We start from the raw sequence: 14,882 nt of genomic DNA, 5'->3' as shown, positions 1-14,882 counted from the left end.
GGGGAAGTCCCATTGCACAGGGGGAAGTTCTTGTGCTAACAGAATGATTTCAGTGGATACAAACCTTTGCATTTCTATGTCCACAACCAAATTCATGCTTTGCTAGGAAAAACAAGAATCAGCACATTAAAACATGGACTACATTCACACCACACATTTATTCCACTATTATTCCACTTTAAACAGTCATGGCTTCCCTCAAAGAATGCAAGGAAATGCAGTTTGTGAAAGATGCTGAGAGTTGTTAGGAGACCCCTATTCCCCTCAGTTCCCAGAGTTTTCTGGGAACTGTTGAATCAGTCCAGCAACTGCAGCTCTATGAGGGGATAGTAGTCTCCTTGACAACTCATAGCACCCTTCACAAACTACACTTCCCAGGATTCTTTGGGGGAAGCCATGACTGTTTAAAGTGGTATAATAGTGGAATAAATGTATGGTGTGAATGTGGCCATGGTCGTTTCATTCAATCATGTTTCTACATAAAGGATTGCATCCAACTTTAGTCATATTTAGAGTAGACCCACTGAAGTTAAAGGACATGACTAATTTAGGTCCCTTAATTTCAGTGGATCTACTCTGAGTAAAACCTAGTTGGATACAACCCAAAGTATAACCATTTCACCCATATCTGAGACTACAGTTCTTCAAGGTTCATGGCAGCTGACCAGCTTCCCTCATGACTCTACCAACCCACTAGGCAGAACTGTTCAATGGTAACAGGAGAATTGATATGGGGAGGATTTGTAAGGTAAGCGTTGCTAGGATTCTTACTCTTTTTTATATACAGATGGCACAGTCCAAGAACAAGCATAGGACAGGATCATATCTTGCTGTGACATTAGAGGCACTATCTAATAGAGGATACTTACACTCATGTTACATAGAAGTACATACAGAACAGAAATATTCATGAAGAGGGAGAATCGCATTTCACCAACTGCAAATGGATGCTAGAGTGTAAGACACAAGCCATAGCAGTACAACATGGAGAATCCCTATATTCTTATGCAAAAAGAGTTAAGGATGATGTGCGCTCTCATCCATGCATGGCCATAGCCCATCTCTACTAGAGAAATTTCTCTTAGCTACTGAACCAGGAAAACTGGTTTAAGTTTCAAGTTCCTAGATGGCCACTAATTTAAAAAAATTTTTTTTAAAAAAAACTAAGAACAGGTAGATTCTCAAGTCAAGAAACTCTCTTAACTAGGAAACGGCTCTGCAGATGTTTTTAATCACATGGTACAGAGCAAATTTTCAGCACTATGGGCATGCTAAATGGTTTAATCAAGTAGTTTAATGAAGGTCTCTCCAGAGAACCTTGGAAACAGTGGCAGCTGGTAGCTCCATGTTAGTGGGGCAATGGAATCTGCTCTTGGCTTCAGTCCAAACTTTCAAGGAGCTGTCCAAAGTGCCAAACTTTATATAGTAGTCAGAAATCAGAATGATAAGTATGTGTGTACTAGGTCCCATGTGGTGAGCAGCTTACAAATGTTACATCTCCAAGGTACACACAATATTTCGATAGCTCCATGTTGGGGGTCATAATCTTACAGTTATTAGGGCTGATTCAAAGCACGGCACAGATAAGCTAACTTTAAATGTTAGAAAAGTTATAAACTAACTTTAAGAAACAGAAAAGAGATTTCAATATTAACTTTTTATAAACAGACAGGTCAATTCAAAACCACTAAAAACAATAGGAAAAAAATAGCATATATAAACAAAGGACGTTTGTCATAATACTATCATGAAACACCTTAAGGGTTCAAACGAACAGGTAACAGGATACAGTCAAGAGGAAAATCATAAAGCATTCTCCTTGCCAGCCTACAATTCAAGGAACCTGAAACAGAACAGAGAAGAAAAGAGACCTCAGCTAAAAGCCATGAGATGCCCAGGGAGGAAGTTGTACTGTAGTACCTTGGTTGTGACCCTGTACGTGATGTAAGTCTCCATGGTACAGACATGTTTTTTTGGATCATCAACAGTGACAAAGAGGTCTCTCATCTCCCCATCCAAGTCATCATCCAGCTGCAGTCTGTTAAGAAGCGAGGAAGAAGAGGCTGGGCTAGAAGTGTCTACAGGAGTACCATTGGGCAAACTGAGGTCCTGGGGGGGGGAAAAAAGCAAAATAGCTAGGTGTGGGGGAGAAGCAGCCAGAAAGAGAATGTTACTGGGTTTTTTTTTAAACCAGTCTAAACAGCCCAACTGGGTTGGAGGAACAAAAAAAAAATTAACTTTGATGAACCCCCATGCTTGACTAATAATACTTAGCATTTATACAGCTCTTTGGCATTCAGTGCTTTACAAATATTATTCTGTTGTGATCCTTATCACAAGTCCTATTACAGATCGGGGACCAAGGAAAAGGAGGAGTGGCTTCTCAGACAAAGGGATTCTCAGAGGAGAATCAAACTAGGCACTTTCTGTTTTGAATGAACCACTACACTATAACTATAGCAATTCCCATTAGAGCAGTCTAGCTTTTCTGTACTCTTGTACTTGTGACCCCTTTTTAGAGCTGGCCTTCCACTACAGCCAGAAAATTTGTGTGGATTTTTATCCTGCCATAATTAGACCACAACTTTCAGAATACAACATTTCCCACCAAATCCTGTTATAGTATTTGCAGCCAGCCATGCTTAAAATCCACAAGCCTAGTTTAAAGTTTTCAACTCTATTTGGTGAAGACTAGAATTTTGAGAAAGTACTTCAGCACTCCCTGATTACACAAAAAAATGAATTTTATAACCACAAATCTTCTAGGTATGTGTAATTTATGTACATAAAGGACATTCTCTCTCAAGTACACTGAACACATTTTACTTCTTTCACACTACAGGGTCACTGCAAGGTGTTAAAACATGGAGCCTCCCCTCTATACTACTTACTCCTTAACTTCAATAAGAATGCAGGTATAAACATTTCAATGCTAAAATGGAACAGCCTGGGATTAGGTCTCATTATAAGCTTTGGCAAACAAGCCAGAACACCACTGTTAACCATAGATTCCCATTATGTCTGAACTGGAAACTACAATCTATAATTCTGGCTTGTTTAGAAGGCATTAAACATAGTTTCTAGTTCAGTCATAATCGGAAACTATGGCAAACTGTTGTGCCTTGGTCTGTTTCTCCATTCACACCAAGGGAAAAGTGAAGCATGAACACTGCATGCATGTGCACGGTCCCAGGCTATGGTCTGAAGGCATGAGGCCAGCACCCTGCTGAAGCTAAGCAGGGTCAGGTCTGGACAGTGCCTGGATGGGAGACCGCCTCAGAACCGTATGTAAATCGCCTTGGGTTTCTATAAATAAAAATTTTAAAAAATGTGCATGAAACTTGTGCATAGTTCAGCTTATTGAGAGAGATTTGATCACATGAACATGGCTGTGTTTAGCAATCACTTTCTATCGTTACACCTAACAAGTCAGTGTATGAAAATCTCTGTTTCCAAGCTGCTGATGAGATGCCCTCTGGTTTATGCAAGAGGCATGCTATAACTATTATATTAGGGTGAAGAGCCTGTGGCCCTCCAGTCAGTTACTGGACTCCAGACCCCTTCATCTCCAGCCAGCATATCCAATGGTCAGGAATGATGGGAACTGAAGTCCAGCAACATCTAGAAGTCACAGGTGTCCCACCTTGCAACACAGGAACAGCTAGATGGCCAGTTTATTTCAATGAGTCCTGTGGGCGTCATTGCTACAGTAAGAGAAGTTTGTTATTATTCTCAGATTATGAAAAGGGGAATCCACAAGGGGGAGGGGAGGGAGGGGGAGAGGGAGGGAGAGAGAGAGAAAGAGAGAGAGAGAGAGAGAGAGAACAGCATCCCTGAAATGGACGGAGAACACAGATCACAACTGTCAACAGATAGATATTCACATGACAAAATAACGTCTTCTGCATAGCTAAATGGCTGGCAGGTCTTACATACCATCCAATATGCCAGCTTGCTACACTCAAGGATATTTTTATTATTTTGTATTTAGAAACTTTCAGTCTTGTGACCCCCTATTATGAGGCAGTACAGTTGAGGAACAGGTTTGCTATCTCCTTACAGATACTTCTGGTGAGAATTAGGCCTAAAACCGCCAGGCCAGGCCGATAATATCATGCTGCCACAATAGTTTCACACTTTACATCAGGGATTCTCAAGGATTTTCAGTGGAGGAAGAGAAACAGGTGCAACTGTAGCTCACTGAAGTTATTTCCTTGTCAGCAGGGCATGCAATAGTCCAAGCTCCTAGTCCCTATGGGAGAGATTATTCAGCACACACATTCCATTGGGGCCTTGATATGCTCCTACTCTGCATACTGTAGTAATGACGGTAGCATATGTAGAGCAGGACTAACACAAGCTCCTCTTAGCCACTGAGTGATTAAAAAAATTCCTTGCCAGTGCTGATGCCATTGTCCTTGTATCCAAGTTGTCAGGAGGGGCTGAGGGTGGATCACAAGAGCCCTGCAATGTAGTTTTTTTTATTAACATGCACATTAGAGATGGACCCTGGACTACTTTGCATTTCCAACCACAAATCACCACACAGAAGACCCTCGGGTTGCAGAAAAGGTCAGTCTACTTAAAGTGTACCCCACCCAAATTTGGTTGCATGCAGAAGCCTTTTGTTCCACTGACTTCCATAGAGATGTCTTGCACTTTTAAATGTTTTAGAAATTGACCTATATGTTTTTCCACACAGAACCAGAACACAGCTAGAAAGAGCATGAATTCCTGTCCCTACTGCCCACTTCCTGGCTCCCAGGAATAATCTGTTGCGCAACCACACCCATCCTAAAACCCTGAACCTCTGCACTGCCCTCTGTGGGCAGGGGCCACCTACCCTCCAAAATTTCACTGATAACTGTGGTAGTATGTTACAGCACAGAGAAGAAAGAGCCTGAAACTGGCAGTTAATTAGGTTAGGCTTATCCAGCCCTTATGGCAGCCTTTCCCAACCAGTGTGCCTTCAGATGTTGTTGGACCACAACTCCCATCAGCCTCAGCCAGCATTGCCAATGGTCAGGAAGATAGGAGTTGTGGTCCAACAACATCTGGAGGCACACTGGTTGGGAAAGGCTGCCTTATGGTCACTAAGAGACACCAACTTCGAGCCTGGAAGTATAAACACCCACTGTCCATCATGCAATGGTCTGAGGACCTCACTGCCCCAGCTACATTTGAACGTATTTCCTATAGACTTCAATTTCACATGGATACCCATTTGGGTATCTGCAGGGTTTGTATTAACTTATATGTTTAACTTAAGATGGATGTACTAGACGTTATTGTATCTTTAATATGAGCTGATGGTATTATTAATATAATCACTGTTTCTTTTTTTCCTTCCTTTTTTTTCAGGACAAGAAAACCCTACCCGAGTTATTCACTCTTGAAATAAACAATGGTCTTTGCTACACAATAAACCACACAACAAACTCTGAGGATAGGAGATGCTTATCCCTAATGTATTTATGGACAGTGTTTTAGTCCTTATGCAATCACTATAAAGGCATCTGGTGTGTTTTTTCCTTTGCCACAAAGTATTCTACGCTGCGTTTTCTAGGAAGATAGTGCCCTGAACTGCCTTTACTCTAAACCTCAATTAAGATTCTGACTTTGGCAAACCTAGCAGCCAACATTTGATTGGAGACTTCCAAGTCTATGAAACTTTTTCAGCTTGTCATGCAAATTTTGAATTCTGCTTTTAAAACCTGCCAAATCAAAGTGCACAGTTAGCATTTCATGTGGATTTCTAGGGATTATGCTGTATTTAATCAGGTGATGGTTAAATATTGAAACATGCAGCTTTGCATTGGATTGTACTATTAGTATTTTATTTGAGCACCTGTAGCTTCACAGGGGAAGCCTCCCCCTAAAAAAATGTAAGTGTTTACAGATTCTCTAATGCTCCCAGTCACAACTCACAAATCAGTCTGTAGTTGCCACATTCAGTATCAAAATGAATAAAGGCACTATTCAAATAGTCAAAGAGGGCATGTACCACAGATAGGTAGGGGATAGTGTCTCTCCAATTTGCGCCATGGTTCTGCTTTCCAAATACAGCATTTCAGTTCATTACCCGATGTTCAGGGTTGAATGTCATTTTAGTCTTTTCCCTTGCTACATGCCAAGTCCAGCTTCCACCAACAAAAACAGAGCAGGGGTGCAGATCTCTGCATTTCTGCCAGTCATCTGTTCCAGTTTCTGCCAAGAACCATTGCAGCTACTGCCATTGAGAATATCCTGGAACATACTGTGTTATCATACTAACCCATAGCTTAGCCTAATTAAAACAAATCATAGCAAGCCTTGAGCTCATGTCCTCCTCCCCCTCCAGCACAGCCACAAGGAGAGCTTTGGAAGTTTCCACTCTCCATTTCAATCCACCAGTTTAGCATGTCAACTGAACCCTAACCTATGGTTAATGTTCATTTAAACATGCCAGCTTCATTACCCATGGTCTCAAGTCGACTTGTTCCAAACAAACCTTGCATAACAAGAGGTTAATCTAAAACAAAAGCTGCTATGCTCCTCATGGCTATGTCAGAGGAGAAGGAGGAAGCCTGTTAGCTCAAGACTTGTTCTTGGTACACGAAGCATGCTAAAATGGTTTAACATGACATCAGAATGGGCTTTGGGCGTTATTTGAACTTATAATTCTAGCCTAATACAACTTGATGCAAGTTTAGTTTTAAGACAACATCTGTGATTAATGTCCTCCCTGAAGCGTCTAGGACAGATCGCCCATGTTCTGATGTCATGGCATTGCAGGGGATGTGGAGAACGGTAGCTCAGTGTTAGAGCACCTGGGGTTGCATGCAGAAGGCCCCAGGTTCAATACCTGCCATCTCTAGGTAGGGCTGAGAGGGACTCCAGTCTGAAACTCTGGAGAGAGTCACTGCCAGTCACTGTAGACAATACTGAGCTAGATCAACTAATAGCCCAAATCCGAATAAGGCAGCTTCCTATGTGCCTCACTGCCATGACATCAGTACATGGGTCAGTTCTGTCATAATATCTAGGACAAGAGGTAGGAACTGGACACTTAAATGTATTACTGCAGCTGGAAATGGCAGCTGCTTATAGTTCTGGCCTTGGAGCCAGAGGAACCAAAGACACTTACACTGCTGGGAATTGCACATGTAACCAAGTCAAGATTTACATTGGCTGTTAAGTATGAAACTAAGTGAGATTAAAGTAATCCACCAATTTTACAAAACTATCCTGAAAATGAGTCCCAAAGGCTGGGCATAGGTCCAGTACTGGAGATGCAATGCTCCCAATGCTAATTTAGTACATTCTGTGGGGGTGCAGCATTACCACTCCGCTTTGGCCAAGCCTTGCATTATTCAGATCTGACCCTCACCATAACCTATGACTCAACATGGCTTAGGAGTAGACTGAAGATTTTTGCTTTTTTATTTCAATAAGTTCTTCGATCTGCTTGTCGAATTTGGGCATTTTCCAAGCAATGAATGGCATAACTACATAGACCTGCATTAGGAGTGCAAAAGGATTATTGTTCATGTTTGAAAAGATAAACACATACCTACAGTTTATTCCTGGCTCTCTCAAAGGACAGAATTATCTACAAAAAGACATGCTGTTTACAGAAAATGAGACAAGATAGAGATGTGTGAAAGTATTTGTTATCAGAACATGCAGTATTTTGGCAACAGTAAAATAGAAGGAGTCCAACTGGCCTTTCCTGTATTTCTCTTTCATAAATATCCATTCATCTGAAAATATATGAGTGATGATTATATGTACGTGGATCTGCTGTTGTGTTGCATGATGTCCTATTAATTCTTAGAGTAACAAGCTGCATTTTTATTAAATAAAACTATGCAAATAAAACCAAAAGGGTTTCTAGTTCATAAGGTGCATGTTTTGTGTGTGTGTGTGTACACACTATCCCATCTTCCCACACAATCAAGTCATGAGAGAGTGGTGGCAAATCAGTTGCAGACACACTTGGATGAAACGGATTATCTAGATCCATACCAATCGGGTTTCAGGACTGGACATGGAACTGAAACAGCCTTGGTCGCTCTGGTAGATGATATGAGGAGGGCACTGGATAGGGGAGAATTCACCTTCCTTGTCCTTCTGCATCTCTCAGCGGCTTTTGATACCGTCGACCATGGTATCCTTTTAGATCGCCTGGAGAGTTTGGGATTGGGAGGCTCGGTTTTACGGTGGTTCCAGTCCTTTCTCTCTGATAGGCGCCAACAGGTAGCATTGGGTGACGAGGTTTCAGACCCTTGGCCTCTCAATTGTGGTGTGCCACAAGGTTCTATCCTCTCTCCCATGCTATTTAACATCTATGTAAAGCTGCTGGGAGAGATCATCAGGAGATTTGGGCTGCAGTGTCACCAATATGCGGATGACACTCAGCTCTATCTCTCATTTAAATCTTCACCAGAGAGGGCTGTGGAGACCATGTCCAAGTGCCTGGAATCCGTGAGTGGATGGATGGGCAGGAACAGGTTGAAGTTGAACCCTGATAAGACCGAGGTACTACTTGTGGGAGACAAGGGAGGGTTAGGAGATGCTGACCTGGTGTTTGGTGGGGTGAAGTTGCCCCTACAGGACCAGGTCCGCAGCCTCGGGGTTGTTCTTGATTCCAAGCTGTCCATGGAGGCTCAGATTTCGGCTGTGAGCCGGGCAGCTTGGTATCAATTATACGTAGGCTGCAACCCTACCTCCCTGTTCAACAGCTCCCGCTCATGGTGCATGCCCTGGTCACCTGTCGATTGGACTACTGTAATGCGCTCTACGTGGGGTTACCCTTGAAAACAACCCGGAAATTACAGCATATACAGAATGCGGCAGCGCGCTTACTTACCAACAGCCGCTGACGGGATCACATTACGCCAGTGTTGTTTGACCTACACTGGCTGCCGGTTCTTTTCCAGGCCCGATTCAAGGTGTTGGTTTTAACCTTTAAAACCCTGTACGGTTTCGGCCCAGTTTACCTGAAAGAGCGCCTCCACCGCCACCAATTATGCCGCCCAACTAGATCAGCCACACAAGGCCTTCTCTCAATCCCGCCAACCAAAACAGCTAGGTTGGTGGGTACTAGGGAGAAGGCCTTTTCTGTGGTGGCCCCCACTCTCTGGAACTCCCTCCCATATGATCTTCGACATGCCCCTTCCCTAGATGTATTCCGCAAGGCCCTGAAGACGTGGCTATTCCAGCAAGCCTTTGAGGTCATTGGGTAAATCACCATGATTCTGTCATTTATCGTATGTTATTATAATTGCTTTTATATGTATTGATGACGGTCCAGTATTTTACCTATTGTTATTAATGTGATTACATCTGTTATTATTGTATTTTATCTCTTTTAATGTACGTCGCCTAGAGTGGCTAATTGCCAGATAGGCAACAAACAAATTAAATATTATTATTATTATTATTATTATGAGCGGCTTGCCAATGGCCTGAAAGGAGAAAAAACACACAACCTCTCTTCATTTATAAATGCTTCCCTACTCCATCAACTGAATGCAAACCTTATTTGCCACACATGACAGCCTATTTAAAAGCCTGTTACTGTCAACTTCGCCTTGCATATGCACACTGTTGGTTTAAAAGCAGAGTCCTAGGAGGAGGAGGAAAGAGACAGCAGTGTGGGGAATGAAAGATTTGGCATAAGGCTGGGGAAAGACAGTGACACAGCCCTCATTCCCCCCAATCCCAACATTTATCATTCTGATATGACAATTAGAAACTCAACTTTTCACAAGTTACAGAGAATAAGATGAAATCCAAATACAGTATCTTCTTGGGCCACATAGTGTAGTACAGGGTGGTAGTCAACATGGCACCCTCCAGTTGTTGCTGGACTACAACTCCCATCAGTCCCAGCCAGCGTTGCTAATGGCCATCTGGCAGGCCCCATGTGGGCTACCCATGTGCTAGTATATACCAATAGGGAACTTGGGTGGGCACTGGACCGAAGGGAAGCCCTTTTCCTTTCCAAAAGGAAAACATTGGGAACAGTATCATTGTTTTTCAGCATTTCCTCCACCTTTTCATTCTGCAGCAGGCACATGTAGCCTCCCACCCAAATTTAAACCAAAGCTGTCCCTGGCCACATCCACACCAGACCTTTATTTCACTTGAGACAATCATGACTTCTCCCAAAGAATCCTGGGAAGTGTAGTTAGTGAATGGTGCAGAGAGTTGCTAGATGCCCTGTTCCCCTCACAGACCTTCAATCAGAGCGGCTGACTGTTAAACCACTTTGGCCACTGGAGCTTTGTCAAGGAAAGAGGAGTCTCTTCTCAGCACCCTTCACAAACTATGCATCCCAGGATTCTTTGGGGGAAGCCATGACTGTCTCAAGTGAAATAAAGGTCTGGTGTGGGTGTGGCCCCAATTAGGCAAGCCAAGCAGCTGTGAGTCTGACTTTTTTTTTAGAACACTGACAGTTGGTTCTTACTGAGCATGCCTGACATTATCATTCAGTTCAATGCCAAAATGCGCACTTGGAGGAAGCGGATTATCTGGATCCATTTCAGTCGGGCTTCAGACCTGGACATGAGACTGAAACAGCCTTGGTCGCCTTGGTGGATGATATGAGGAGAGATTTGGATAAGGGTGAAAGCACCTTCCTCATCCTCCTGGATCTCTCAGCGGCCTTTGATACCGTTGACCACGGTATCCTTTTGGACCGATTGGAGGGGTTAGGCATAGGGGGCACTGTTTTGCAGTGGTTCTGTTCCTTTCTTTCTGACAGGTACCAAAGAGTAGCACTGGGGGATGAGGTTTTGGACCCTTGGCCTCTCACCTGTGGGGTGCTGCAGGGCTCCATCCTCTCCCCGATGCTATTTAACATTTATATAAAGCCGCTGGGGGCTATCATCAGGAGATTTGGGCTGCAGTGTCACCAATATGCGGATGACACTCAGCTCTATCTCTCATTTAAATCTTCACCAAGGTTGGCTGTAGAAACCCTGTCCAAGTGCCTGGAGTCAGTGAGTGCCTGGATGGGAAGGAATAGACTGAAATTGAACCCTGACAAAACTGAGGTACTGTTCATGGGAGACAAAGGAAGGTTAGGGGACTTGGACTTGGTGCTCAGTGGGGTACAACTGCCCCTAAAAGACCAGGTCTGCAGCCTCAGGGTCATTCTTGACTCCCAACTGTCCATGGAAGCTCAGGTTTCGGCTGTGAGCTGGGCACCACTGTATCAACTCCATCTGATACGGAGGCTATGCCCCACCTTCCCAATCATCTGCTCCCATCGGTGGTACATGCCCTGGTCTCCTCTCGCCTTGACTATTGTAATCCGCTCTACGTAGGGCTACCCTTGAAAATGGTCCGGAAGCTGCAACTGGTACAGAATGCTGCGGCGCACCTGATTAAAGGTAGCTGCTGGCGAGATCACGTAACTCCAGTGCTCAAAGAGTTGCACTGGCTACCAGTTGCTTGCCGGGCCCAATTCAAGGTGTTGGTTTTGACCTTTAAATCCCTACACGGTTTCGGCCCAGCCTATCTGAAGGAGCGCCTCCAGCATCATCAGCTATGCTGCCTAACAAGATCGGCCTCAAAAGACCTTCTCTCTATCCCACCAGTCAAAACAGCTAGACTGGTGAGGACTAGAGAAAGGGCTTTTTCAATTGTGGCCCCCACCTTATGGAACTCCCTTCCAAATGATCTCCGCCAGGCCCTCTACAATGAGTTTCTGCCAGGCCGTGAAGACCTGGCTCTTCAGGCAGGCCTTTGGGGTGGGCTAGATTTTAACATCATTGCTTTTAGATTTTAATGTTATTGTATTGATGTGTCATTTTGTGCTATTTTGCTTATTTTGTATGTCGCCCAGAGTGACTGGTTAGCCAGCCAGATGTGCGACTAAGAAATCCAATAAATAAATAAATAATAAATAAAATTTCTTAAATTAATTAAAAATCAGCCAGGCATTTTTTCAACTTTTAAACTGTAGAAGATGAAGGTCAAAGTATGGGGCAAGGTCAGCAACAGGATTACACATACTCTGTGAACATGGCTGATTTTTTAATGAATTTCAATAAATTATGAGAACTCTGATAGAAAAAAGTCCAAAAGGGATCTGTTTTTTTTCTCTTTTTACACTTTGAACTCTTGATTCTCTGACTGTTTTGTGTATCGCCATGAAAATTTAGAGGGTTGTTAAGCAAGCGTTTCTGAGTTCAGGACTACAAGTTTTGTAAGGTTTTGTTTTGAAATGAGCTTATGGGAAGCATCAGAATGGCATGGGGGTATTTTCAATTTAACATTGCTGAATGCGAAAAATCCATGCTAGCTATAGTATACAGCCACTCTCATAGCTGTATAATACCACTTTATAACCTCCACCGTTCCGGCTCTGCCAAAGTGATCTCCTCTACCTTTTTTCCCCTCACTCCTCACTCCCCCTTACCTTGCGTGCCTTGCCTTTTCAGTTTGTAAACCTGAAGGCAGAGCAAGGCAGGGCATGCATTGTATTTTTTTCTTAAATGAAGTTAGCTTCTGAGGGTGACCATGTGTGTCTGAAAAAACAGGATTAAAAAAATTAAGTAAAAGATGCTAGAAGGGGGTATGGCTGGCACCCGAACATGAACACTCCACACAACAAAGTTTTGTTCCAGTTTCCACTTCTATTTCAGAATCGTTATCTGGGCCTTTGGAATGTTGAGTGCTCTATGAAACTAGAAATTCCTCCCAGCACCAGCCAACATTTTAAAAAAGGGTACACAAAAGAAAACAGCACAGGCTCTGAACTTCTTCTAATTCGGTTAGACCTTCTCAGCTTAGTTAACACAGTTGCCTCCTACACAATTTCTTGCTTGATGCATGAGAAGTAGAAATATCTGACTGTTCAAGGCCTTTGAAGTCTCTCTCTCTCTCCTCTCTCTCTCTCGGTGAAGAAACACTGGAGAAGCTTCAAGGCCTGTGTAAGAGAAAGAACGCAAGGAGCTGTTTGCAGGGCTTTTTACTTCTGCTTATTAGCTTCCATTGCGCTCTCTCTCTCATGCAGCTCATCTTCCCTGCTTCTTCCCAACCGTTAGGGAAGATTAGGAGAAGGCGGCAATTAGAAAGCCTCCACTGCAAAGCCTCCAGCCACCTATAACTCTCAGAAGGAAACATTCTAAGCTCAGAAGAGATAAATGGGCTTTTGTCATATGCCAAGTGCAATGTAATTAATACGGCACCAAGTACCGGAAGAGCCGTTTGTTTCATAAGAGGGCATCATCTATTGAGTTTTAACAAACAATGTTTTGCCAATTTCTCACTGTGGACATACCCACACCATATATTTAAAGCATTCTTATACCACTGTAAACAGTTGTGGCTTCCCCCAAACAAACCTAGGAATTGTAGTTTGTTAAGAGTGATGAGAGTTGTTAGGAGACCCCTCAGTGCTAGAATTCCCAGCACCCTCAACAAACTACAGTTCCCAAAATTCTTTGGGGGAAGCCATGACTGTTAAAGTGGTATAAGAATGCTTTAAATGTATGTGATGTGACCTGGTAGTAACTGCTGCTGAATACACACACCACAATCTCACATTAATGCCAAACAAATGGCCCTCCAGAAACTGCTGGAACCCAACTCCAATCAGCGTGGCCAATGGTCAGGGATGATGGAAGTTGAGTTGAATTCCCAACATCTGGAGGGCCACTGGTTCTCTACTTCTGGATAAGTGCTAAGTGGCCCAGCCTCAATGAGCTCAAACAATAGGCCAGGCTCACACCCAATCCCTCCCCACACACGGAAGGGAGGACTTCACCAGAGTTCAGTCTCACTTTTAAAGGATCTTGGCTTAGCACTATGTTAAAAGAACCTCGGCTTAGCATTATGTTCAATTCAAGGAACTCCCTTTAAAAAAAGCAATGGTTATTTAAACAAGCCAACTTCATAACTCGTAGCTTGTCACAGAACTTACCACAGTTTGTTTTAAACCAGGATCCCTAATTCAAAGAATGCTAAACCAGGATTCTTTAATAAAAAGTAGACCTAAACTCTGGTGAAGTCCTCCTCCAATTCTGTTATTGAAAATGGAAGCCCTTTCCAACTCTACTATTCTATGATTCTATGGGAATGCTTTAACTTGGATTGAGCAGGGAGTTGGACTCGGTGGCCTTATAGGACCCTTCCAACTCTACTCTGAGATTCTATGATTCTTGGCTGCATAGGGAGGAGAAGAAGGGGGAGCACACAAGCGCAATGCTTTGCTCAGGCTCGTTGAGGGCTATCCATGTCATGGTAAACCATGGCTTAGTGTAACATGTGAATACAGGCTTAGCTGGGCCTACAAGACCAATTATAGGTGACCAATTCATAAGTTTTACTTCCAACATAATTGGAGCCCAGGCACAAACAAAAAGCGCCAATAGATCAGAAACCATCTGGTTTCAAGGGTGCATGCATCACTGGCGGCTGGTGCCACAAGCTACAGAAATTACTTTCAGCTTCTTCCCTCCCCCCCCTTTAATTGTAACTTCAAATAAGCCTCTTGCACCATATACAGCTCATATGCCCACTTATCCGAATACTCCTCCCCTTGCCTTTTCCTGCTCGCATGTGGGATCTGACAGCTGTTGACTTGCTACATTACCTAAGTTATCCCAGAGGTTAGCCGATTTCCTGAACAATATCGCCAATTTCTCCAAAAAATGAACACAAGCTACAATTTTTGGATGGGGGAAGGCAAAGTTACCCTGAAGTCCTTTTATGGATAGAAAGAAGATTGTTGCAGTGTTAAAATGTCTGCGTCCTTCCTATATAATCCTTCAATGACACATTCGTTTAACACCAGGCAGAGGCTGCCACTATGGCACTGGGCATATTGTTTTGTACTTAAGGAGCACATCAGCCCCAAGTGTGTAAGATTCTCTTTACTGTGCCCA

General features: G+C 43.3%; 2 protein-coding genes across 5 annotated transcripts in view; one reads left to right on the top strand and one right to left on the bottom strand.

Moving 5' to 3' along the window:
- Nucleotides 1-14,882, bottom strand: part of SNX30 (sorting nexin family member 30) — a 54,008-nt gene that overhangs the window by 21,679 nt on the left and 17,447 nt on the right. Inside the window, exon 2 of the mRNA XM_061632532.1 lies at nucleotides 1,921-2,109. Within this exon, the coding sequence (XP_061488516.1) occupies nucleotides 1,921-2,109 (189 nt within the window). The remainder of the gene's footprint in view (nucleotides 1-1,920; nucleotides 2,110-14,882) is intronic.
- The window catches only part of SLC46A2 (solute carrier family 46 member 2), a 66,845-nt gene that overhangs the window by 51,180 nt on the left and 783 nt on the right, over nucleotides 1-14,882 (top strand). The window contains exons 5-6 of one of the 4 annotated variants that reach the window (XR_009763511.1): nucleotides 2,843-2,915; nucleotides 5,362-7,882. The exons of 1 other annotated variant lie outside the window; for it this stretch is intronic. The gene's annotated coding sequence lies outside the window, so the exon portion shown is untranslated. Of the gene's footprint in view, nucleotides 1-2,842; nucleotides 2,916-5,361; nucleotides 7,883-14,882 lie in introns of those variants that run through there. 2 more of the 4 variants (XM_061632476.1, XM_061632518.1) reach the window with 2 other exon arrangements.

The sequence above is a fragment of the Rhineura floridana genome, chromosome 1, assembly GCF_030035675.1.
Source record: "Rhineura floridana isolate rRhiFlo1 chromosome 1, rRhiFlo1.hap2, whole genome shotgun sequence".
Classification (NCBI taxonomy): Eukaryota; Metazoa; Chordata; class Lepidosauria; order Squamata; family Rhineuridae; genus Rhineura; species Rhineura floridana.
This window is presented reverse-complemented; position numbering and strand designations above follow the sequence as displayed.